General features: G+C 45.4%; 1 protein-coding gene across 3 annotated transcripts in view; it reads right to left on the bottom strand.

The window, feature by feature from the left end:
- Positions 1 to 601: 601 nt before the first annotated feature.
- Positions 602 to 26,763, bottom strand: part of FUBP3 (far upstream element binding protein 3) — a 54,386-nt gene continuing 28,224 nt past the window's right edge. Inside the window, exons 4-19 of one of the 3 annotated variants that reach the window (XM_023730815.1) lie at positions 26,497 to 26,546; positions 26,017 to 26,088; positions 24,676 to 24,733; positions 22,435 to 22,597; positions 19,258 to 19,356; positions 17,661 to 17,765; positions 17,126 to 17,228; positions 16,015 to 16,115; positions 13,714 to 13,855; positions 9,371 to 9,531; positions 8,541 to 8,614; positions 8,130 to 8,210; positions 7,816 to 7,892; positions 4,741 to 4,812; positions 3,224 to 3,351; positions 602 to 2,149 (exon numbers count right to left, since the gene is read on the bottom strand). In XM_023730815.1, coding sequence (XP_023586583.1) covers positions 2,141 to 2,149; positions 3,224 to 3,351; positions 4,741 to 4,812; positions 7,816 to 7,892; positions 8,130 to 8,210; positions 8,541 to 8,614; positions 9,371 to 9,531; positions 13,714 to 13,855; positions 16,015 to 16,115; positions 17,126 to 17,228; positions 17,661 to 17,765; positions 19,258 to 19,356; positions 22,435 to 22,597; positions 24,676 to 24,733; positions 26,017 to 26,088; positions 26,497 to 26,546 — 1,495 coding nt within the window. In that variant the 3' untranslated portion in view covers positions 602 to 2,140. The remainder of the gene's footprint in view (positions 2,150 to 3,223; positions 3,352 to 4,740; positions 4,813 to 7,815; positions 7,893 to 8,129; positions 8,211 to 8,540; positions 8,615 to 9,370; positions 9,532 to 13,713; positions 13,856 to 16,014; positions 16,116 to 17,125; positions 17,229 to 17,660; positions 17,766 to 19,257; positions 19,357 to 22,434; positions 22,598 to 24,675; positions 24,734 to 26,016; positions 26,089 to 26,496; positions 26,547 to 26,763) is intronic. The other 2 variants (XM_023730813.1, XM_023730814.1) reach the window with 2 other exon arrangements.

Raw genomic sequence — 26,763 nt, 5'->3', positions numbered from 1 at the left:
GATAACGTGACCTGAAAATACAGGACTCTCCATGACTTATTATGGGTAAGGACACTTTTTTTTTTCCTTAATGAAAACAACAAAACCAAATCGTGGCACTGGCTGCTACTCTCCAGGTCTCCCAGCAACCCGATGCCCCATGATGGTGACAGAATAGATGTCATCACCATCTAGCCATAGCCTGAAAGCTGGGGACAGGGAGGGAGCAGGGTCACAGGCAGCCGCAGCCAGAGAAACATGAATCAGGCAGCTTTGGAAAGCAGCAGCAGCCAAGTACAAAAGGCCAAGACCAGACGACGACCGAGTTTAGGTCATGATTTCTAATTTCGGCAAGTGTGTGTGCCGAAGAGGGGGCGGTGGGAAGCGTGGAGGGAAGAGGGGCACTGGGCTGACTCAGTTACAGGAAAGTGTGCTCATGCAGCTGCAGAGCTGATTACCACCGCTTGATATGACCCCCTTAAGTGAATCTTCCAGCTCCACTTGGGAAGACAGTGCCTCCGTGTGAGGAAACTCGTTATTGACTTCTCTGTGTCACACCACTTCAAGAGATGCTTAGACGTGTCAGGTAAGGGGCTGACTGTAACCAAGGCTCTCAAGTCTGACTATCAAATTATATAAAGCCATTTCATAAACTTAGCCTAAAAAGGAGCTAGTAATCTAGGCTGTGCACCAAGTCGGGCGAATGCAAGGCAAGGTGATCGGCCAAGAGCTACAAGAATCCTCTATCTCTTTCCATTTCTGGTGGCAGAGGACGGGGCAGAGGAAGGAACAAGTGAAGGGAAAGCAAACAGACTAAAAATCCTTTGCCCACAAGATGTCTTGTGGGAATTTTATTATATAGAGTGTAAAATGAATTGTCAGTCAAATAAAAAGAACACTTCTTTTTAAACATCATGCATAACATTTTCAAATTGTCTTTTTTAATAGTTAGACATTTCAAGCATTATAAGGAAAATAAGGAGAAAAAACCAGAAACTGTAACTTCAGTACATTTTAAACGGAATGTCCCTCAAGTCAATTAAAAATGCAAGAAAAAATAGCTTCAATTCCGTTTTTTTTTTTTTCCTTTAAAAATACATGTTATCTGTACAAGATACACTACAGTAAACATTGAAAATCATATTATCCCTTTTATTAAATCAAAATTAATTCATACCATGGTTAATACTAGATTTATTTATTCATCTAGTTAATCTGACAAATATTAAGAAAATATTTAAAAGAAAAAAGCAATTCCAACACCTTGGAATTAAAAAATAGTTACTACATTTTTATACGGTTTAATGTTCCACAGTGTTTGTTAAAAGTTATATCGAATTTTTTTTTAATATTAAAAATAACTATTTATATTTCTGAGAATAGAGAAAGGTTTTTTGTTTTGTTTTTAAAACAAGCTTGGAGGTCTTAGATACACAATTGCAATGGGTGATGGAGACATGAAAAAAATGAATGCTAAAAACATGAACACATTTTTATATTACCCCTTTAGAACTCTAGAAATTATACAAACCCTATAAAATGCCCCTCCCAGTTCCTGTTGGACAGCAATACAATTATCTGTCTCAATTCAGAATTCACATAATTAATTACAATACATAATAGTTCAGTTTTTTAAAAAATGCAGTAAAACCAGACAGCCAAGATACAAGAAATTAGAAGTAAAACATCTAATGAATTTACACATTTAAGAATATTTAAATACTGTTTAAAATTTTTTAAAAAGGATTTGTTACATACCACCTAAGACTTCCAAGCCACTTTCTGTTGCAACAGAAAAAAACTGTAAATAAAAAGACACGCAAAAAACAAAACAAAACAAAACAAAAAACACCATGTTGAAATGTCACTGCTCTGAGGTACATTCTGGTGCCTGAATTTGCGCAGGTATTGCTCCAAAAAGAATCCCAGAGCTCACACATTTGAAATAACGACAAAAATAATGAAACAAAAATTATCAGCAATTTTTAGTAACTAATTTTTCCCGATTTTTAGAAAAATTCTGTTAATCTAAACATAGTGTTTCACAGAACAAAACAAAGGTTCTTCATCAAAAGGTCTGCAAATCTAAAAACCTCTGTTACAAACAGGTCTTCTTTCACAATGATTTCAAGGGAGAAAAAACAGCCGCAAGGACATTGTTCTACTGCTCCTGTGGAAGGAAGGGGAAAGAAGAAAGTTAGTCTGTGATAGCAAATTCTCAACCCTTGTGTCTGAGGCTTCCGTCAGTGGGAGGTGACAGGTCACCCTCTCTCCCCTCTGGCTCCACAACAGGCGACAACACACACAGACGAGCCAATGTCTAAGCACCTTCCCCCGGGGTCTCAAGTCACGGGATCTGGACCAGACAAAATCCCTCTTGAGCATGAGGTCCTGGGGCTTCTCTTTCCCTGGGGATACTGGGCGAAGAGAGGGGTGCGAATGAGTGATACCTCTCCTCGGTCACCCACCAGCCCTGGCACTTGTTCCCACGGGTCTTAAGCACAGTCAATTTGGCAGTGAGATGCTCAACCAGTTTTTGGTGCAGGGCCTGAGCGGACCGGCACACTGTCCACGGGAACCTGACTGGCATCAGGCCACCCTGAAAAATGTACCTGAAATATGCCCTTCAGGGGCCTGCTTCCCTACTTTAAGAAGAACTCCATTTCTGGCCTCTGTCTGGACACAGTGGTGGAAGCCTTCTGGGTTTATGTGTGCCCCCTGCCCAACCCTCAGAAGGTGTCGACTCACCCTCGTCCTGCCTCTCACTGCTGACCAAGGGCAAGGGCACAGCCTGGCCACACCACCATCTCAAGAATGGAGGGCTGGGGAATGCCCTCCACAGTCCCTACAAACACCACACAGTGCCAGACTTGCCCAGAGTCATCTGTGCCTGGAGCTCTCATTTTACAGCTGGAAAAACTCGGGCCCAGTGAAAGAAAGAGTACTATTTAGCACTAAAGTCTGGGTCCTGCATTTGAGGGGAGATCAGGCACTTCCTTGAAGAGGCTGCCAAACCAACTCCCTGCCCTACTTGACCCAAACTGTTCCTCTCTGGAGCTAGGAGGCGGAAGAGAGGCTGCAGCAGCTCTCAGCAGACAGTGGCCATGTTAAGCAGCCCAGGGGCCTGGGCTTTCCCTCCGTAGCCCAGTGCTCTTCCCTGGGTCAGAAAACACAAAAGGCTTGAGAGAAGGGGGCTAGGAGCTGTTCTGGGAAGTACCAGTAGTGCTGGTGACTGGCTACGGACCTGGCTGTGGGCCTGAGCCTGCCCTAGTGTCTGCCCGTAGAAAGCAACCTGCTGTCGGTAATATTCCGCCCAAGCCATTGTGTAGTCCGGTGGGGAGCTGGCCTGAGGAGCAGCGCTGGCAGCGTGACCTGATTGACAAAGGAAGAAACATGGGTTAGCAGAAGCAGGGATGCAATTATGGGGGAGGTGACGGACACTGTGAGCTTCGTAGGTCCCTTCCCAAAGGGTTTTGGGCACCTGGAACAAATGCCCGATGCTCCCTCTGGACAGCTGGAAGGTAATGGCGGCGGAGAGGCTGATGTTGAGGAGTGCTGTTGTAAGGCTGGGCTATCTGGCATGGTAAAAGTGTGTCATGCCTCTGTCACCCGATCCCTGCTATGTCCTTAGGAAACCTGCGTATCAGTCTTCTCACTGCAGAACCACATTTTCTGCATTTGTCTGCCTGCCCTAGTTAGCTCCCAGTGCTGGACGACAGAGAAAGAAGGGGAGCTCCTAGCTTGTGTGCGTGCGCGCATGTGTGTGCGTGTGTGCAAGTCCACTCAGGGTATCCAAATCCCTTGGAGAGCGTGAAATAAACAGAGGCCCACGTGGGTCTCGGAATGTGGAGTTGGGAGGTCTGGGGAAGACTGGAATCTGACCTGTAACGTACCCACCACCCCCACCACGATGATGATGACATCTTGCAGCATGCCTCCTGGCCAGGGTGTTTCTTTGACAGACCTTTGACCTGAGTGCTTTCAAACAGCAAGTAACATCCTTCAGACTTAAAACATATGAACATTCTCTTCAAAGAATACCAAATACTCTGGTTCAGTACTTTTGGAATATAAATGAGGGGTTTAGTACTAATTTTAAATGATTCACCAGGGTTTTTTTTTTTTTTGGTAGCTTTCCCCCTCTGTTTCTTCAAGACTTGTTCAGTTTCTGGCACAGTAGGGAAAAAAGGGCTTACTTCAGAAGGTAAAAAACACAACCCAGCACCTACTCCAATTTTAGGCTCCCTTCATCATCTCTTTTCTCTTCACCTGCTCTGAAACGGCCACCAAGAGACAGGCAGCAGCAAGACAAAGCCAGAGAACAAGACACGCAGGTGAGCCGAGTTCTGGTGAAGCAGTGCCCAATGGACCTGGGACTGGGTCTACGGGCCACACAGGAATCGTGTGGTTCTAAAGAGGAACCGCCTTGACAGAGATCTGACGATATGTGTCTGGGTGCCATGCCCCTTCTAGGCCCTTCAGAATCCAGCCTTGGGGACAGCAGAGAGGAGCAGGAGAGGATGGCAGGCTTTTGCCAGGGCAGAGACACAGCCCTGTGGTCAGCAACTACACTACGTCTCCTCTGACAAGACAGACAGACGGGGAGGAGAGGGAGACGAAGTTAGGTACTGAGATCAAGTCACAGGGGGAAAAGGTTGGGGAGAAAAAAAAAAGACATCTAACCATCGACAAGTAAAGTCTACAGGAATGAGGGGACTCTGTTACTGGGAACCTGCTTGTTAAGGAGGCCCATCCACTCACTCTGTTTTTTGTAATAGTCTTCCCAGGCCTTGCTGTAGTCAGGCTGGCTGCTCTGCGGCTGGCTCTGCTGGCCTGTGCGAAGAACACAAAAGCAGTCAGGCCTTCCTGGCTTCCTCACAGCCTCAGCCCCCAGCCCGGCTGACTCCAGGCCCTACTCACTGCACTTGCTCCAACTCGCCTGAGGGCCCACACATCGCCCCAGGCCTTATGACCTGGGAAGAAGGTTGCAGCAGGCTGGCCTCAGGAGAAGGTGACATCTCAACATTCAGGAGGGTCTCCACCCAGGCAATGGACTATGGGCGGTGCGGGAGGAAGTGTACAACTAAATTCTGGCCTGGCTGACAGGGAAATGGGAGTTCCCCATAAGGGTGGGCTGGGCAGACTGGCTGCCCCTCCCAGGGCAACCAGGGGAATAGCCCGGCCTCCTTCAGAGGGAGCCTCATCGGAGAGAGCCCTGAGACAGAGTGACTGCTGTTCCTAAGCTCCCTGGATCTGGCCTTCAAACGGGACAAAGAATCCAAAGTGCTCTGAGCACACTCTCAGCCTGGCCTTTCTGTTCAAAGGCTGAGGGCTTTACCTCTGGACCAGCAGGTAAGGAAACTGCCCAGAGACTGTAATGAAGACGATGATAGGAAGACAATGGACACCTGGTAGAGGGGGATGAAAAGCCATGGCCAGCACCTGTGAAGTGGCCCCAAGCCTTTTTGGGGTGGCAGGAGGGGGAAAGGGGATGTGTGGGGGTTCTTCTAGCCCTTTTCTTCCATGCATAATACTGGAGCATTTTCTACACTGCGTGGGCCTGAAGCAGTAAAGATGGGGAGGAACGCTTAGTGTGGGGGGAATCGAGTAGCAGCATCCTGCCCAGAGGCATAAAAGAGGGTTAAAAGATTTGACCAGAGGTACAAGTCAGAACCTTTCTTTCTGCAGGGGTCAGGGCTGGTCTGAGTGTCCACCTGCTAAGGCCCACAAAAGGCCCCCTTCAGTGTCTTTTCTTCTATTAGAATTATAGTCAGCAGCAGGTGGACAGGAACATCTCACAGCAAAATGTTTTTTCCGCTAGTTAATTTATTGAAGATTGAGAAGGAACATGGACAAGAGGCCGATCATTCCATTTAAATGCGTGTGGGGCTGGGGAAAGGAGCAAGGGGGGTATAAAAAAGGTGAGAAGACACTCCCCTCCTCCTCCCACTACAGCAGGAAGGGAATAGGAAGCTAAAAACAGAATGACCTGGTTTTTGGAGAAGGCTAGGAGTGAGGGATCTGGGCAGCAAAAACATTTCCATTAGACATGGAGGGTGTGGGCAAGCAGGATTTTTCTTCCAAACAAGATTTCACTGACCAAAACCAATTCTCAATTCCCAAATCACACAAACAAGCAAGCAAACAAGCAAGCAAGCCCAACACCACAAACGAAGGCTGGCCAACAGTGGCGACCGAACTTCACTGAGCTTTCTCTCACTCCTCCTCGCACGCCTTTGCCAACTCATCCTGGCATGCCTGGGGCTGGGCAACAAACAGCATCTGCCCTATGCCCTTTTCACCCAGGGGCCCCTGCAAAATCATGCTCCTAGGGATCAGTTCCCCCCGCTTAAAGAGAAGGGCGTGTCCTCTCTCTCAGGCCTCAACACAAAGGCACAGACCCCCAGTACTGTAGGGCTTCTCACGGGTCTTCCTCTGCCCTTGCACAATCGGGGCAAATGTGACCTCGACCCTGGTCACCTTGCTTCCTGGGGTGCTCCCTCATATTAGGACTGCGCTGTGAGAAAGCATCCCATGTGAGGTGAGGAGACACGGGAGCAAAGTGAAGAAGCAATGGAGGAAACAAAACACACCTGGACTTCGGGATAAAGCAAGTACAGTAAAACATTAACAGTAGAACCTAGGTGGTGTGTAGGTGTTCAGTGTAAAACTCTCTCAATATTCTGCATGTTTGGAAGTCTCATAATAATGTACTGGGGAAGAAAGAGAAAAATACAACTATGTGATATCAGAGCTTGAAGATACTTTAGGAATCAAACCCAAACCCAAACCCAAACCCTTCATTTCAGAGATGACAAACCTGGAGCCCCAGACAAGGGGCGAGGTGTGTCTAAGGCTGCAAACATGGCCTGCACACTGCCTGGGGTGTGTCCGTCCTGCTGTGGCATTTGCTGGGGAGGCCCGGGGCTGCGCACACAGGCAGAACTCCGCTCAAGGATACAGTGGTAAAACCCTGGAAACTGGGCTCAGACCCTGGCTAGAGAAATCAAAACGCTTGGTCCTACAGCCTAGCATACTGTGAACAGAGTAACCTGCATACACGTTAAAGAATGCTTTCCAAACAACAAGAGGCTGGAACTTCAGGTGGGTCAAAACAACCTGAATTTTACTAAGATTAGGGTTTGTTTGTTTTTTTTGAAGGCTGTGAATGACTCCTGAAGCTAATGTGGGGGTGGGTTTGCACGCACACAAGGACTTCCTCTCTTACAGTCAGCTTTCCTGGAGAGGCATCGCTCAGCTGAGCTAATTCTCTAATTGCTGGCTTTTTGAACAGTCCAGGAGATAGAAGGAGCCCTCTTCTGAGAAGGCGCTGGAGAGAAGAGAGGGAGATGGTCACTGGAGGTAAGAAGAGGGGAATAGTAAGGGCACCCGACAAGCAGCGGGGTGCTGGGGAGAGCAGAGTGTGACAGGATAGAACTCTCAGCTGCAAGACAGGCCCAGCTCAGATCACAAGGAAGCTCAGCCTGACCCAGGGGTCTTAAGAATCCATTTGTGAAAAACAAAAACAACAGAAGCCCACTGCTCTGAGAAGGAAAGAGTAGATAGGAAAGAAAGGCCTGAGAAGGTGGGCTGGAGAGAGCCATTCTCTTTCTAGCCTTCCTCGGCACCTGCCTGCACACTCCCTCAGTGTAGGGCCTGCTGGTGGTCCCCAGTGGCACAATGTAGGGGCTTCCCTACAGTTCTGGGGAGGGGCATCCTGGATTTATCAGACAAGAGTCAGAACAAGAGCATTTCAGGTCCATCACTTAAGGCCTCTGGGAGCCTCAGCTTTTCTGTAGTGGCGTTTAAGTCCCCACCTCTACCTGAGTCACTTACTTGGGACCTGCTGTGTGGGCTGCTGCCATGCCTGGTAGGTGCTGCCCCACCCCTGGGTCAGGAAGGCCGGTGGACCACTGTGAATGACAAAAGAGTCAGTTGTTCCAGTCTAGGTCACATCCCCTCCTCTACCTCACCCGGACCCACCTCCCGTGTCCCTGTGGTCTCTCTCTTCACTGCTCACCCCCTCCGCATCCCCTAGCCAACACAATGATCTCCTGTCTGCTGGCAGTGGCAGTGGCCAGGGGATGACCCTAGTCTTGTCTGTCCACCGAAGGAGAACTGCATGGCTGGAATAACAGCAGGCCACTTACCTCACAGGGGTGCTGTGGGGATTTCCATTCACTTTAGCAGCAATGTTTGGGAAGCACCCTGAACTCCTTGGAGGAAAGGTGCTGTAAGAAGGTGAAAAAAAAAAAAAAAAACAATGGCTGAAGTCCCAAACAAAAGAAAGACTTTAAAAAAAATCCATCCCTAGCTTCAAGGTTGTGAGCTCCCCTCGAGGATGCTGGTAATGACCAGAAACCCTCTGCTTTCTGGGAAGGCTCTCATCATCACTGGCCAGACTGGGCTAAGGACAGGGCAGAGGGACCATTATAGCTAACTGAGTCCTCCCCACACCTAGAGCTTCAGGCTTTTGGCTGGCATTCCCTAGAAGTAGCCGGAAAGGGGAAAGTAGGACCTCTTGGGAATTTTTGCAGTCAAGACCGATGCAAAAGACTCACTTTTGATGAGGTGTAGCAGGTGGCTGGCTGAAGGGGTTCTGTCCAAAGGCTCCAGGTGCTCCTAGGCTGGTACCCTGTCATGGACACAGAGGGAATTCTCACTTCCCGCTGGCTGTGCCTGTGCCCTCTGCCCTCTGGTCAGGACCACCCCAAGGCAAACCATAGCTTTTGGGGAGATAGAGCCCAGTGAAATTAAGACAGCCTATGGCACTCACACTAGCCTTCCTTCCCCACAGGGGATTTTATTTGCCCCCTGAATGACCAGTAACACCACACGGCCAGTACAGGCACCACCACAGTTGCCCTGGCATGTCACCCTGGGGGTAGGGACCAACCTGCTAGACTCTCCCGTCAATATAGGCTGGCCCAAGGCTCTTTCTGCCATTCTACGTCCCCTTTGAGGTGAGCAGTGGCCAATCTGTCCTCCATCAACACTCCCTTTCTTTATCTGCTTTGAGGTGCCTGAAACTAAAGCCAGAGTCAATGAAAGCTGCCTGCAGGCCTGGCTGCCAGGGCAATGCCAGCAGGAGTCCAGGGCAGTGCTGCGGTGAAGCTGCCGCCCCAGCTGCTCATCTAAGCCTTGATGGGATACGGCTCTGGGGACTGAGCTCTGCGGCCTTGGGGAGTTCTGCCAGGAGGCTTCCTTCATAGCTTCTGGGCCTGGCCCAGGTATTCCCTGGGCCTCCGACCTTTCCCCTCTGCAAAATGGTGATGTCAAGACTGAAAGGCACAGGAAGAACAAGGTTCTTGGGAAAAAAAGGTACCTTGGGCATCCAAAAGAAAATCCAGCTATTATTAAGCCAGAGGTGGGGAAAGGACCTTGTACGTACACCAACTTTCTCATCTATGAGATGTCTGGCCACCTCGATCTGTTGAGGAACTCCCCTGATGGTGAATATTCGCAGGTTGGGGTCAGTGTTGGGAGGGGGGTTACGCTGAAGCTCCACGTGTGCTCCTGACTGCTGATTTATACTTTTGATATTCTCACCCCCTGTAGGCAGGAAAACACACAACAGAAGAGTAAGTGGCAATTGTGGCAAACTCAAATGTGCCAACCTCTCCTCCTTTGGCAGTATTTTACTCCAGGATGAAATGGTATTTTCTGCACACCAACACTAACCTTGAGAGCAGAGAAGTACTTTCTATTCACTTTAAAAAATGGTTCTAACACAAACCATGGCACTTTGTAAAACAAGCTGCCAGAATAAAGCCTACCGGGCCACGAATATCACAAGGCACCTGCACAGTTCCATCTCAGCTTCTTCTCCAGAAGCACAGAGTTGCCCACCAACTATGTTCAGGTTGAGGCCTGAGCCCCTTGAGAAAGGAGGCCACCTTCAGCACCTGGCACATGGATTTGCACACCATGGAATTCACTCCATGGAGGTCAGCTTGCAGTTGCTCCCACCCAGCCAAGGGCCTCAGACCAGGCAAAGCCCTCCATCCTCTCAGCACAAGAATGGCATCCTAATGGCCCCTGCAGGACAGAAGGGGGCCTTCAGCCATGGTGTGGGCCACCGCACCTCCGCTTTCTCTCTCTCCCTCCCTCCACATGTCAAACAGACGGCCACAGGCCTGAACAATGCCTTTAATATCCCATCCTGCCACTTCTCAAGTCCCTGCCTCCTCCATGGGGGACGGTTCTAGACAGAGGCAGCCAGAGGGTGGGGGGCCACAGAGGCCTGGGTGGAGTGGGGCTAATGAAAATTTAGTTGGACTCTTTGAAAAACCTGTGAGAGTCCCAGTCTCTTAATGAAATCTGCGTTAACAAAAGCTCCACCAAAGTAACAATGGTTTGATTCTTCTTTTGAAATTTCACAGAACTTACAGATCAGCTTCTCTCAACTAGGGAGGGGAAGGGGAAAGAAGCCAGAATACAAGGAAAACTTACAGCACAGAATTTTGCAAAACTGGAAAAAGACAATCTGTGAAAAATCTGATATAGAGTAGCAGGGAGCCAAGAAAGATGAAAAGCAAACACCAATGGCTTGCCATGCCATCCCTGTTCGCCCAAAGTCAACAAATGACATTTGTCTTTCATTGTTGATCCACAATCCTTCACACAGCCCACTTCTCCCCTGCCACTGGAGGGGCAGGAGAACCATGTCTGAGGATGAACAACCTGTCAGGTGAGGAGGTAAGAAGGGGGACACCCAGAGTGTGCACACAATGCACATTCTTATATTAATCCTTCAAACTGCAAGGACAACAGGATTCTACACGGGTCAACAAGAAAAAAGGATGCCTGGTTCAGAGAGCCTTCTGAAGGCAGTTTGAACAGCCATTACATTTTAGGATGGAAACCAGGAGACTGGTCTAGAGTGTCCAGACAAAGTTTTATTTAACATTGGCTTGGGTAGTAGGTAGGTTGGTTTAGTTTACCCATCCATACCCATTGCCATCGAGTCGATTCTGACTCATACGATCTTAAAGGACAGAGAAGAACTGCCCCATAGGGTTTCTACGTAGTGCCTGGTGGATTCGAACTGCTGGCTTTTTGGTTAGCAGCCATAGCTCTTAACGACTACGCCACCAGGGTTTCCTGGTTTAGTTTAGGAAGGTTTTAAATTTAAAAGTAAAAAAAAAATACAAACAACAACAAAAAACCAAAACAAAACCAAGTGTGTGCTCAGGTTTTTTTTTTTTTTTTTAAAGTACTGCAGTTTAAGAAAAGCACCCCTACATCTCAGAACCTACCAATGCAAAGTCTTTTGCAACGTCATTTTGCCAGATAAAGCACGAGCCCCATTTTGGCCCTGTAACTGCGCATTTCACTCAGAGGTCATGGGATTTTATTCTTTGTACTGTGAAAAGTGAGCAGCTTTGCTCCTGGGCAGGAGCCTTTTTGGGGGGCAGTGACTAGCAAAGAATAAAGGGAGACCATTTGTACGCACACCCAACCAAACAACTAACAAATTTGCCCAGAGGCCACTTGGTTCCAAGGCACAGATCTGGAGGCAAGAGCACAAAAGGGCGCGTGTGTCTGCGCCTGAGAACTGCAGGGCCAGACAGTCAAGCCCCCAGGCCCTCCCCAGCAGGCACTTGCACCAGCAGCCCCAGAGTCCCTTCTTCCCCAGGCCTTGGGAACATGCTAATAAGGGGGAGGCAGGCACCACAAAACTGCATGGGGCCGGAAGGAGTTAATTTAAGTTCATCTTCCTTCAAAATGAGGTCACCAGCTTGGCACATGGTGGCTGTCTATAGACTCATTCAGCAGCCTGCTCCATTCTTCCACCTCATGGGGGGCAGAGGCGACCCACCAGTGGCTCCCCGGCTGGACGTGAAATCGTAAAGCAATTAATCAAACCTGCTAAAAGGCCTGGCTGACAAGAGCAGGGCTGGCCACACTATCTGTCAGTATTGCTGTGTTTATCATGGAAATCCAGCAGGGGCCTGCGGAGGCTGTAGTGTCTGTCCAAGGCCTGGAGGGGAGCCTGGAGCCCGGTGTTGGGGAGCAGGGCCTGACTCTGCACAGGCCCCTCTCCTTCAGCACCACCCAGTGCCTTTCCCAATAGAAAGAAATACATCACACCTGGGGAAGGCACAGAAAGACACTCCCCGCCCCCCCAGGCAAGGAAGCTTCTGGAGCCTGCTATTGTGTGCCACCACAGCAATTGGTTCCTGCCTCACTCTGCTGTCACTTTCCTCTAAGCAACTGCTCAGGATGATTCTGCAGAGGGCAAACGAAGGGGCTATTCTTTGAGCATGAAGATTTCACTGACTATAAGGAACTGTCACAGTGAAGACAGCAAGGCTTTGCCAGGGTCTAAAGGAGACACACACTCTCAAATAAAAAACCTTACTGACAAAAACGCAAGAAAACCTAGATCTGATTCTCAACCAATGTGCAGCAACTGGATTTAAACTCACGGCAGTCAAGCTGATGGTCTGGGTGGCACATCTGACTTATCACAGCATTCTGAGCAGTTCACTATATCCATTTAACACTTCTCAGCATCTATACCCTGCCAGAAAATTAAAACAAACTCACCTTGCTTCTACCACCCCTGAGAGGTTAATAATATAAAAGACTACACAGAGGAGATAAATGTTTTGAAAGGGCATAAAACACACGTTGTACACAAGCCAAGACAAGGGCAGATTCTGGGTGGTGAATGAGGGGTCAGGAGAAGTCCTACCCTGCCTAGCTCCTTAGGACAGGCTCAGCAACATCAGGTCTCTTTCTGTTGGTGAAGATGTTCCCAAATCATGTTCTGTGGAATACTAAGTATCCCTCAAACAGCTTAGAGATGTTTGGTGATCAAAGAAATGTGAGATACTCTCGGGAGAAGACTGTATTTATGTTCTCCATATGCTGTCAAATATATAATGAAGGCACATACAAAACAAAACCCAATGCCAACGGCAGCTTCCTGCCAGCAGCAAGGCTTCATGGGGAGGCCTACTTATACCTCATAGAAAAGTTAAGCCCCACTACCTCAGGAAGGGCCCCCACGAGCCACCACCCTGCTCTCAGCAGCTTTTCTTGGTCCCAAGGTCAGCCTAGATGAACCAGTAATGACAGTCTAGAAACCTGCCTGCTTCTCTCCCTTGTTTCTCACTGAAGGACTAGAAGGTGTTACACTGGTCATTAATGAGGGCTTTTATCTAATGTTCTCTAAAATGCTTAGAAACTAACAAATCAATTTTTATTTTCCTTCCCAGAGTATCTGTTACTCATGGTGAATGTGCTGAAAGGATTAAAAACCCTTTTCACATGTTGTGTCAACAAAGACCAAATACTCAAATCCAGTAAGGAGAAGGAGTGAACTGCTCATCAGAAAGCAATCTTCACTTGAGGAAATTACCTGAACTGTTCCTCCTAGTTACCTGGAGGTGAGTTAACTACTAATCAGTCAATCAGCAAACATTCAGAGGCTCTCTATCATGTGCAGGGCAACTTTTCAACAACCTAAGCTGGTTCAACAAGCAGTGGGGTTTCACTTAGAGTTTGTCTATATTAAAAATGAAAAACTCCCTTTGCCTCCATTTATGACAGGTCGGATCAGGACCTCAGAGAAGACCCATGCAGAAGGCAGCCATGCCATAGACACGGCAAGCTTACTCAACTCCAGCACAGACTTAAATTCATGCTCTGGAGGTTTACGTGATCTATTTTCCTCAGGTGAAACATCTGGAAAGGGAATGCAAAATTCCACCATCTGTCTCTTACCTTTGCCTATGACGAGGCCACACTTATCTGCTGGCACCGTGTATGTAACTTCCTGCACACCACCAGGGGTTCCCATGCTCCAGTCACCTCGGCCGCGGCCTCTTCCTCTGGCTACTGAAAGGCCACCGAAGCCATCTCTTTCCTGGGAAGGAAGCAAGGCTCTTGTGACACTTTCTGCCATGACTATCACCACCACTTTTCATCTTCTTCAAGGAGGTCAAGTGACAAGATGTAATCACTGCTACACATTAGAACACAGGGAACCAGAGCACTTTTCCACATTTCAAATTCTGAAGTGTTCTTTAAAACCAGAATTAACACAAATCACAAGTGTACTGGAGGAGGATGTGTGTAGAAACACACATGGTTACATAAACAGCACAAATACATCCAACTAAACCAGGCAGTCAGATATAAATTTGAAAGTCTGAAGCCCAACTACCTTTTCCCTTGAGTTTTAATTATTGGGCCCTGATCTACAGGCATCAAGAATCAGTTTTTCCCTCGAGGCTAAGGCTGCTCTTTCCTGTGACTGTCACATGCTGGGACTATGAGAAGCCAGATACTAGACGCTGAAGAGCCATAGGCATTTGAAAGTGACATGAGTGGCATGTGTGACTCCTGGTCCTCCCCTGACCAGGCTGCTAGAAAGAACAATTCAGACGCTGCAGTACGAGTCAGAATACCTTGCAATCCAACCAGCAACAAGGATGAAAGGATTTTAAAGAAAAACTGTTTGTCCCCACTCCCAAGAAAAAGCAGAAATGTGTTCAAGAGTGACCACTCAAAGCTAGTTCAGAAAGGAGGGAGTGAGGGAACAAGCCAGGCTCTTTTGTCCATGGTCTGGGCTGCAGAAGGCTTCTCTGAACCATCCTCGGGTTGTTCAGGCAACAGAGAGTGAGCCTGAATCTAATACCCAATGGAGGAAGATTCCTTTCACTCAGAGGATACGAATCTCAGTCCAGCCTTTGTCCTTTTTGTCCATTTTGGTGCTGTACTATTCAAAAATTTTTAAATGCTGAGGGCAAATCTAGTCAAGCTGAGGGCTCCTTCAGGGAAGGGAGGAGTTGAATGGAAGTTCATTACAGTGAAGAATGTTTGGCAAAACCTGCTAAGGTTGATTACGAATAAACTGAACATTTATCCAGAATCTAAATCAGCGGAGAGCTGAGATAACTGGAGAGCTTTCTCCCTGCACTCTGTTTTTATGAGAGACAACTGACAAGTAAATAAAGTAATTTTTGGGATTTATGTTAAAATACACACACAGAGACACACAGCCAACTTTCTGGGTATATCACAGGTTCTCCAGGACAAAACTCTCTCTCAAACATCTCATATTCTCTGTAGTTCTAGGTTCTTAAAATCTTACTAAAAAGATGTTAGCGATCATTTAGTGACTGTTTCCTAAGCTTGTCTAGTCATAAAAATTCCTGGGACTCCAGTTAAAACGTAACCCCTGGATATTCTGATCCAGTAGTTCTGGGGTGGGAGCCTAAAAACTTGTAATTTTAGCAAGTACTGCCTGATGATTTCTTAGGGGATCATGTGGGGAGCATTACCCTGGTGCAAAACCCTCAGTTTGCAAACAAGAAAACTAGGCTCTGAGGTTCAAAGGCCTGCCCAAGGTCACATGGCTAATGGCAAAGCTGGGACTACAATCCGAGACTCCCAATTTCCAATCTGTTGCTTCTTTCTTCAACTCCAGTCATTCTTAAACTTTCCTCAGTCCTACATACTTGAGGGACCGTCAGTTACAGTGGTTCACCAGAGCAATTTTTAATGGAGGCAGGTAGAATTCTTGGTGCTGAAAACGGGAGATGCTAACAATATCACAAAGTTTACACAAACTCACTCACGTGCCAAAAATGAATCAAATGCTTGAAGACAGGTTTACAGCTTTGGAGGATCCTGGATAAAGTGCTTTCCAAAGCAAAGATCAGATTTTATTTAGTATAATTTTACATTAAGTATACCTGATTGTTTGAAACTTGGCAATCTGCATGGTATTTTCCCAAACACTTTAGTCAGAAATTCACTGTGTAAAGAAAATTTAGATTCTGGGAGTAATAAAGTCACGACGGCAATAAACTAGCAAAAAACATGAAGGCAGGAAAGAGGCAGATGTGCAGAAGCCGTTGGTTATAAACCTGGAGGGAGACAACTGACAGGGAGTGCTGGCTTCCAACAACGCAACTTCAGAGGCAGTAGCTGCTCTGTAGTGCAGCGCCCCTGAGAGTCCTTGAGTGTCACCTTCCCCATCTGCAGGTGAGACATTTAGACTCCAGGAGCTGGACCCACCTGGGCCGTCAGAATGAGCTCGTTGATGAAGTGTGCCGCGTGCTGACACCGATCTGGAGGCCCCATGACCTGTGCAGCTCTTTCTGGACTAATCCCATCGTCTGTGGAACAAGGTGACAGTCGGGTTTTAGGAGAGACCAACTTTAAAAGCAAACAAAGGTCAATGTGATTTGCAATCAATACTCTTACCAGTATCAAAAGGGGTAATAACACCAGATTCAGGGAATAGTCTGGAGCAGTTTTGTTGACAGGGAAATGTGTATGACTACATTTTTACATGTTGCATGTCAATACTCATTCTTTATGCAATTACAGTCACTTAAAAATGAAATCATTAAGAAACAAAATAAAAACAAAAACAAAAAAAAGGTGAAGTAAAATAAAGTTGAGCTATGGCAATTGTTTCCAAAAATTAGCCCATCGTGTTTTCTCATGTTCAGAGAAATTAGGAAAATAAGGACAATGTAGAAACTTTTGCTTATAACAATAAATTTACACAATTTAAAGAACTGTCATTTATTCTAAGATTTTGTCCTTTTCCCAGTTTTAAATTATCCTTAATTTCATAAAATTTATATATTATTTATGATAACAATAGATGGTATATTTCTAAAAAGTTCTTATTTGGCATAAAAAGCTGGAAATGCTATGTTGCCCCCTCCTCCCTCCAATTTTACTAGTCCAAGTGGAGGAAAAAGGCTCAGAAACCCCTGGGCTGGACTATTCTGGCATGAGAAGGGTAACCAAGCATATACAAAGAAATGAAGAAGTTTAGATTGGTAACTTGGTAAAAGTATGTTCCGAGAGAGACAGAGAACACATAAATGGGCTAATACCAAAACCCATATTTAGTCAGGTATGTATGTATGGATGGATGGATAGATGTATTTATTGTTTTAGGTGCAAGTTTACAGAGGAAATTAGTTTCTCATTCAACAAACTGTACACAAAGTGTTCCATGACATTGGCTGCAATCCCCATACTGTGTCAGCACTCTCCCCACTTCCACCCTGGGTTCCTCGTTTCATTTCGTCTGGTTTTCCTACCCCCTGGTCAGGTATTTTATAATCCTCCATAAAACTAAGGACTTTTTAAAATCTTTAAAACCAACCTGGTTTAAACTGAATCCTCACACCAGCGTCATTCTGGATTTTTTTGATCATTTCTCCATTTCTTCCTATCACAATCCCAACAGCAAACCTAGGCACAGACACCTAGGCACAGAGAAACAAGACCTCCTTAGAGCTTTTACAAATCTTTTTTATAGGGTTGGTTTTTATTCCATTTCACTTCATCAGTTAAACAGACTTCCAAGGTTGATCCACTCACAGCACAGGTCACCAGAAAACCTGGACTTTGGTCGGTAACTGGGCAGCAGGATAAACTTTAAAGTAAAACCTTAAGACCAGCAAGAATGGTCTGGCTCCCCTTGCTATGGGTCAACTCTGTCCTGGGCACGGCAAGAACCATGAGTAAACACTGTCCCAGTCCATCCTCACAGTCACCCTGGGAAGTGGGCATAGTCTTCTGGTTTTGAAGACAGAACAAAGTTAAATAGCTTGCTCAAGGTTAAATAACTAATAGAAGTGTGACCTACATCTTTAAATCTAATCTTTTTTCCCTATAAACTTGTCATTAAAGCATACCTCTATACTGCCTCCCCCCATTCGGGAGCTGAAATCACTGCGTACACCCCGAAAGTCAGCCTGGTCTTTTTCTCGGATGATCTCTAGTACCATTTCTCTCGCTTGCTGCATAAATACAAACAAAAGGTATTATGAAAACCAACCAACAAATAGAAACCCTGAAAAAAGACATGACACCAGGTGAAATTTCAAGAACTCTCCCGACTTGGGCTTAAAAACTCAGCTGTGGGAGGAGGACTCATTTGCTACAACTTACGTGACAGGGGTAAGCTGGTAGCAAAGGATGTATATACCAAACCTTAAATGAAATGTTCTTATTGCCCCATTGTTCACACAGATAAGTTTCCACCCTCTTTTAAGCCACATTTGTCTCAATACAGCTGTGCTTGTCAGAATATGATTATTATCAGCACAGCACTCCAGCAGGTTTCATCTACAGTTCCTCCCCAAGAGTTCTAGGGTAAAGCAGCACTAGAGTCCACAAGCCAGGGAGTATGAGCTAAGTGAGGGATGACCACATGCAATCTGATTCTAAGCTACCTGCTTATATGAAAACAGGCTGGATTCTCTGGGGGAGGAAGACCCCTGGATATGACCCTGGTTTGCAGGAAGGAAATGAAGGGCTGTCATCACTGACCGGAGCCCAAGGAAAGACTTCAATCCTATTTAAAACCATTATTTTACGTATGTACCTTGATAAAAAAACTACTAATCCTCTCAATTTGAGTTTAGCTAATGATAGGGTTAAGAACTGGGAAATATTTTGCCAGTGACTAGTAATCTTCACTGTTTGTCTATCGATGACAGACTGGCTCACCAAGATGCACCATCTAGAGCTGCTCTAAATGCAGCGATGGAAAGTCAGACATAGCCAGCAGAAAAGAAAGTACATTCGTATCTTGTTGGGAACAGGTACAATCCTACATCCAGAGCCTATTCACATGCCTGCTGACAACAAGAACCAGAGGGGTGGAACTACTCCAGGTGATTTAAAACTAAGCCCCTGACTGATTTTAGCAACTGGGGCTGGCTTTTCTGGCAGGGAATTCGGGACACGATACACATGCTACAAGGGCACACACATGCCTTGTGTGACTCTGGCACCTATGGTCCCCTCCAACCGCAGGTGAAAATCTTGCAAAAATGGGCCACTGGGCTAGAGAGAGAACAAGCACACAGAAGCTAAAAAGAGCCACCATCTAAGTGGACCACAGATCAACAAATCTGAAACTGCACACGATCAGTGCTATCCAACAAAACCTGCTCTGATGACAGAAATGTTCTGTATGTGCACTGTCCAATACAGTAGTCACTATGCTCATGTGGCTACTGAGAACTTGAAATATGGCCAGTGTAAACAAGGAACTGCACTTTAATTTTAATTAATTTAAATAACCACATGTGGCTAGTGGCTCCTGTATTGGGCAGCACATCTCTAGATTCTTCTCATCAACCAAACCTGGCTTTGGGAAAACAACTTAAATAAGAGAACATCTACTTTTATCATCACTTGAGGGAGATGAAAATTCTACAGAGGTTACCACCAAGTGATACTCCCACATCCAGGATCAGCATGAATCCAATTTTTCTTTCCTACCTGTACTTTAAATGGGTCTCCAGTGATTCGAAGAGGCTTGTCTGCTCCCGTCGGCAATGGGCCATCCTGGATCATAACCATTTTCACACCTGTCCGCTCCTGTGGGGGAATATACACCAAGACAGCCCTTACTGCCAAGAGTAAGAGAAGGCAGGAAGGCACAAGAAGCTGCACCAGGTCAGGTAATGTCCACGATAAATCTCAGGTCACATCTACCACAAAACACTGCCACTCTGACCTGGACAACGGAGCTTGAATCCATGAATGCAGACGTACCAGTCATGCTAGGGAACTTCCAAGTGTGATAAATAAAACTACTTCCAAAACTATTATTTCCTCTCTTTTTCTGGTGCCTAAAATATCTAATATTAATGAACTATTTTTATTAAATGCTAGGCACTGAGCTCAGTGCTCTACCTACATTATCTCATCAGAATGCATGCACAATTATGAGAGGGAGGTGCTGCCATATTGTCTTTTCACAGATGAACAGGGAGGGCTCTGAGAGCAAGCTGCCCAAGGTTGCAGAGCTAATGAGTGGCGGACCAAAATTTGGATTCTGGGATATCAAATCCTAAGTGCTTAGATATGACACTATAGTGCCTTCCATAATCCAAGAACTGGGTTATGAGAAAGCATGCAAGGCAAGCCACAATCCCTTACCTACAAAGTCAAAATTCCAAAAGCTCTGAAAACAAGTTTTTCACAACTACTTTGGCAGCAAAACTAAACTGATCTCACGTTAAGTATATTTCTAGTTTTTCTCTTACTGAGTGTGACTATTATTGAGTACATCCCACCTGAATTTAGAGGCCATTAGATTTGATGCACTGAACACTAATGACCGAAGACCAGACAAGCTATGAGACGACATCAAGGACATCATACATGAAGGAAGCAAAAGTTCATTAAAAAGATGAGAAAGAAAGAAAAGACCCAAACGGATGTCAGAAGAGACTCTGATACTTGCTGTTGAACTTAGAGTAGCTAAAGTGAATGGAAGAAATGATCACGTAAAAGGGCCGAATACACGCTCTCAAAGGGCAGCTTGAGAATACAAAGTATTACAATGAAACGTGCGAAGACCTGGAGTTAGAAAACCAAAAGGGAAGAACATACTCAGCATTTCTCAAGCTGAAAGAACTGAAGAAAAAATTCAAGCCTCAAGTTGCAATACTGAAGGAATCTATGGACAAGATACTGAACCACACGGGAAGCATCAAAAGATGGAAGGAATACAAAGAGTCACTGTACCAAAAAGAACTGATGAACATTCAACCATTTCAGGAGGTGGCATATGACCAAGAACTGACGGTACTGAAAAAGTCCAAGCTGCAAAGAAGGCACTGTCGAAAAACAAGGCTCCAGGAATTGAAGGAATACCAACTGAGATGTTTCAACAAACAGATGCAATGCTGGAGGTGCTTACTGTGTACGCCAAGAAGTTTGGAAGACAGTCACCTGGCTGACCAACTGGAAGAGATCCACATTTATGCCCAATTCAAAGGAAGGCGATCCAACCAAATGCAGAAATTATTGAACAATATCGTTAACATTACACGCAAGTAAAATTTTGCTGAAGATCATTCAAAAGCGGTTGCAGCACTACATCAACAGGGAACTGCCAGAAATTCAAGCTGGATTCAGAAGAGGACATGGAACAAGGGATATCACTGCTGATGTCAGATGGATCTTAGCTGAAAGCAGGGAATACCAGAAAGATGTTTACCTGTGTTTTATTGACTATGCAAAGGCATTTGACTGTGTGGCTCATAACAAACTATGGATAACACTGCAAAGAATGGGAATTCCAGAACACTTAATTATGCTCATGAGGAACCTGTACACAGACCAAAAGGCAGTTGTTCAAACAGAAGGGGATACTATGTGATTTAAAATCAGGAAAGGTGTGTGTCAGGGTTGTATCCTTTCACCATACTTATTAAATCTGTATGCCAAGCAGAAGATCTGAGAAGCTGGACTGTAAGACGAATGAGGCATCAGGATTGGAGGAAGACTCATTAACAACCTTCAATATGCAGATGACACAACCTTGCTTGCTGGAAGTCAAGAGGACTTGAAGCACTTACTAATGAAGATCAAAGACTACAGCCTTCAGCATGGATTACACCTCAACATAAAGAAAACAAAAATCCTCACAAATGGACCAACGGCAACAGCATGATAAACAGAGAAAAGACTGAAGTTGTCAAGGATTTCGTTTTACTTGGATCCACAATTAACGCCCATGGAAGCAGCAGTGAAGAAATCAAATGATGTATTGCACTGGGCAAATATGCTACAAAAGACCTCTTTAAAGTGTTAAAAAGCAAAGATGTCACTTCGAGGACTAAGGTGAGCCTGACCTAAGCCATGGTGTTTTCAATCACCTCATATGCATGCGAAAGCTGAACTATGAATAAGGAAGACTGAAGAATAATTGACGCCTTTGAATTATGGTGTTGGTGAAGAATACTGAACATACCATGGACTGCCAGAAGAATGAACAAATCTTCCTTGGAAGAAGTACAGCCAGAATGCTCCTTAAAAGTAAGGATGGCGAGACTATGCCTCACATACTTTGGACATATTATCAGGAGGGATCAGCCCCTTGAAAAGGGCATCAAGCTTAGTAAAGAAGGTCAGTGAAAAAGAGGAAGACCCTCAACGAGATGGACTGACATGGTGTCTGCAACAATGGGCTTAAGCATAAAAATGATTGTGAGGATGGTGCAAGACCGGGCAGTGTTTCGCTCTGTTGTACACAGAGTTACTATGGGTTGGAATTGACCTGACAGCACCTAACAACAGCAACAAGAACTCACGTTACAATCAAAGCAATCCTAACAGGGCTTCACTGCCATGATGGCTGCTGAGGGTTCACAGGTGTTGCCTCCCAGGACACACTTGCCCCAGTACTTGACTTTATACTTGGCATCATGCCTGACTACAGTAAATGTTCAGAAAATAGCTGCCTAGTGTTGACTCTCACAGCTGATGTGGGACCCCTCTGGCAGAGGTTTTGAGGGATATCTCTGCACCATGGTGTGCACTGCAAGCCCAGCTGGGGAAGGTCAACATTTGGGCAAAACCTCCGAAATCAGAACAGAAGACCCAAACGAGAACAGGAAGACCTTTTTATGGACAGCTGCTCTGCTTTGTTAAGGGTTCACATACCTGCAACTGCTTTATTGTTTCCCCTCCTTTGCCGATCACCAGACCCACTTTAGACGCTGGGATAAGAATCTCCTGGATTGTGCTGTTTCCGTCTATGTCATTATGAAAGCCAGGTCCATTCCGACAGCGGTCCACAATCTGCCCCAGGAGCCGTTTGGCTTGTCTTTGGAAGGGAAAAGAACCACAAGAAAACCAGCATTAAAAGAATCCTCTAGGAACCCAAAAAAGGGAAACTGCACCGGGGAAAAACATGGAGTCAAGGCAGCCCTCCATCCAGCTCCAGCTCCTGCCACCACAACCTGGGAGGTCTCTTTGCCATCCGCCACACTACTAGGCTGGAATTTAAAAGCAAAGCACACCACAATACCAACATTACAACACGGCCTTGAGAAGCAGGCTACTGCCAGACACAGCCCACTCTCAACAGCTTTTCGACCACGCTTAGGGCTTGTATTCATTCCACAAACGTGTCATCTTCTATTAGAATGTTAGCTCCTCTGGGGCAGAGCCCACCATTTATACCTTGCGTATCCCTCTGTTGCCCCAATCCGGCACAACCCTTCTCACAGATATATACTCAATACATGTTTGTTAGGTAAGGGCAGGAGAGAGAACAATGAGAGAGATGGGAAAAAAGAAAGCAAGGGTTAGTAGTCATCATTTGAACTCTAAAACTCTAAATTTCTTGTTCAAAACCAATCAAACTGCTCTATGACTTTTAAGCTAAGAGTTACCAGTTTGGTTTAATGGGGTGGGAAAAGGAGGAGGCAGTGCTTCTGAGACAGTTGTATACTCAGATATGCCTGCTTTGTGCCTTTCATTTCAGCAAATTCATGGCCCTGTATTTTATGGGGAATGTGATTTCAAAATGGCTTTTGAGTTGATTTGGTGGGGGGGGGGATGGGGATGGGGACTGCAATGCTGAAACAGTACAATCCAGTCTACCAATGTTATTTGTTGGGCCACTTTCCTTTTCTGCACCAGAATCTTCCCGGTTGTTATTTACATTATTTATTCTCAAAATTACCATACACAATCCATTTTTGGTTTTCCCTCTAACAGGGAAGAACTCAGCTACTAAACAGGCTGACTGTACTGCTCACTGAGGAAAACGGAACGGCTTCTTCCTGAAGTTAAAATCCCATTGCCTCAACTCCTTGGGTAGAACACAAAGCAGGAATGGTCAGGAGAACAGAAAGAAAGAAAAAGGCAGGAAATAGATGTTGCCTTTTGTAGTCTTGAGCCCTTTGTGTATAGAATCAGCCCTGGGTATCTTCTCAGTTACAGCAGCTTTTTAATATTTTGCTTGTGTACTAGATTAACCTGTGTTGGAAGAAAAATGCCTTGACTCTAGCAAAACCATCCAGCTTGACCTATAATGCACACCTGCCAGGGATATTTATTCTGGTTCACTGCTTGCAATGTTATAGCAGAACAAGAGAATTTAAACTCATCTAGACTCTCTGGGAAATGGAAACAATAAAACAGCCCTACCTATTGAGCCAGACATAATCTTAGCACCCCTGACCCTAAATGCAACACTACTCAGTAGACTGGAAAAGGAAAGTGAGCAGACTCTAAGTTAGTATATCCCTTTTCCCCAGGAGGTTCTTGGATTTATGAGGTTTGCATCTGGTACAAGACTCTGTGAGTGTGTGTGTACCAGGGTAGGAAAGCAATGCCAGTCTTAAAGGCTGTTGCAAGGACCCCAAAAGTCAAGACACACTTCTGGCCAGTCCATATGGCCCTCTGGAGTAGAGCAGCAGCCATGCAGAATCAAGTTCATTTGGTTCACAAGTATCAGAACAGCAGAGGAATCAGCCCAGGCAAAAGACCTGGTACCAGGATACTTTAATGTTTACAAATGATAGGCTTACTAATTCAGACCTGCTCAGATAAAGGAGGTGTTAACAAGAAAGAAGTTAAGTTGATTAGAGCATTCAGGTGGGGTGAGTGTACACTCTTGAGAACCTGGTTTATGAAGTAGATGTGACAGCAGCTATGATAAATTTTGTAGGATTTGGGGGAAAAAAAAAAAAGTGGCATCCTGCATGTTTAAGGTAACAGAAAAACTCCCCTGGCGTGGCAACCTCCCAGATCTTCTTACATATAAGAACCTGCTTTTGTGGTCAGGACTGCAGCATAGATCAACAGTGTTTATAACAGCTTTGCCCTTCCACTTCTCCCCACTTGGGGAAGGAGGAAGAAGAGTGAAAGAAAAAGTAAATAAAATAAACTTACTCAATACTTTCTGGGGTTCCGGTAAGTACACAGGGCCTCTCTGGAATCCCAGAACTCTCTATAAGAAGAATCAAGAAGATGACGTGTGTTGGTGGGCATCAGGCAACTGTGTACCTTTGCCTCTGTGTACAGACTGTCTTTCTGTGGCTGGTGTCTAAACCAGTCCCACAGAAGCCCAGTCTCCCAGAAAAAGACAGTTTGCTTCCATTTGTGGAGAGACTCATAAGCTCGTAGTTCTACCCTAGATTCTGAAAGTAGAAACATGTCCAGCTGGCGAAGTTGGGAGGACCCAGCAGAGGTTTATGAGTTGGTCCTAATTACCAGTCTCAGCATCATTTCTGACCCACTTATGTGGTAATAATAGTTTGAGTCACTTTACTATGTTATTCTTTAATTTCTCCATATGTAGAATAGTTTAATGTTCATTTGTTTTCAAATGACTGAAGCATACTAGTATTTAATGATATGTACATTAGGATTATTACCAGTTATTGCACGAATACCCCAAGATATCAGTGACAGCTAAGTGGAACCGGTTCTGGACCATTTTACAAAAGAAAAATCTCATGTTCCAACACCACACATCATACTTTACTTTGTTCCAAAAAAAAAAAAAGGCAGGCTTCTTACAATTCTTCCTCAAAAAAGAAAGGGAAATAGCTAACAGCAATTACTTGCCTTCAAGACACTGTAATAAGTATCTTTTTAAATAACAAATACTTCTTTAGTCAAATGTCCTCCAAACACCCACCACCACTATGGAAAGAGGTCAAACTCAAATTAGATGGTAAAATTTTAAATAAAATAAAAATTGTTCGTCTTCAATCCATCTCTCTCCACACTGCATGGTAAAAACAGGCCCAGCTGAGAAAGGTCCTAAAATGTGTTTAGCTCGTTCTAACTCAGCCAGCACCCCTGCAACTGTCCCCTTTCCACAAAGGGAAGGGATAATCTAACCTAAGGGAGCAGTGTGCAGTCCCCAGCAGTTACCCCAAAGCCACAGGACTCCTGCAGACCCTACTATGTCTGTGTAACATTCTGGTGCAGAAAACAAGAGGTCCTAGAGCAGCAGGGGCTTGGGACGGGGCCGTGGCTGGCCCCAGAACTGCGGAAGGATCTACCTGTGAAGCCGGATGGGAGGCCTTGTCTCTGGGCCTGCTTCTGCTCTGGTTTTTCTGGTTCTCACCTGGGAATCCAGCCCCAGAAGTGCAAGGAAAACAGCAATTACATATACTTACCCAAGCCCCTAAACTTTTAAGCAACAAGCAAAGATTTTGAATGTGGAAAATTTTGCAAAATCCAGATTTCTACCAAACTGAGATGTAAGAAAAAAGCCCTTACCTGAAGCAATCTGAATTTTGCAACCAGATTCTGCTTGAATCCGTGAAATCTGCTCACCTCCCCTGCCAATAACTGAAAGAAATTGAACAAGGTCAGAACATGCACCCCTCATTCCATACGCAACCATGCATGAATGAATGAATGAATTCAGCAAACATTTACACTTGGCTCCCGGCATTACAAATCAAACTGGCCTCAGTGAGCCCATCTCAACTCTTTAGGCATTAAAGCAACAGAAATTTTATGTGAAACATAGCAGACAGATATAAGGTACTCTAACTAAAACGGGGAGAGGGGTGGCGGGATGCATGGCCCAGAGCTCTGGTCTCTCCCTCAGCCTGCAGGCACTTCTGCAGTGCTACAAGGCACTTGGGAACACAGACTGAACAGCATTCCACCACAGGTGGCACTTAGACTGAAACAAATTTACACAAAAAAATAGACCAGAATTCGGGAAAAAAGGATAATGTGGATACTTACTAAATCCAACCATTTTATCAGGCACTTTGAATTCTTCTGTTATTACTGCCCTAAAAACAAAGAACATTTTGGGGAAAAAAAAAGAATAGAAATTTGCAGCCATTTTAGGTTCCCAAACTTCCCATTTGGCAATATTGGAAGATAAAGACTTAAATCATACCAATTTGGCTAACAAATCCAAAAACATGTACAAAAGAGTATCATATAATGAATCCTTTTGTCAATCAGACCTTGGAAAGATCTAGCCTTTCTATCTCCCCTAATTTT

This window comes from Trichechus manatus, unplaced genomic scaffold, assembly GCF_000243295.1.
Source record: "Trichechus manatus latirostris isolate Lorelei unplaced genomic scaffold, TriManLat1.0 scaffold00038, whole genome shotgun sequence".
Taxonomy (NCBI): domain Eukaryota; kingdom Metazoa; phylum Chordata; class Mammalia; order Sirenia; family Trichechidae; genus Trichechus; species Trichechus manatus.
Note: the sequence above shows the minus strand (reverse complement) of the source record. Positions and strands in the feature narration are given on the sequence as shown.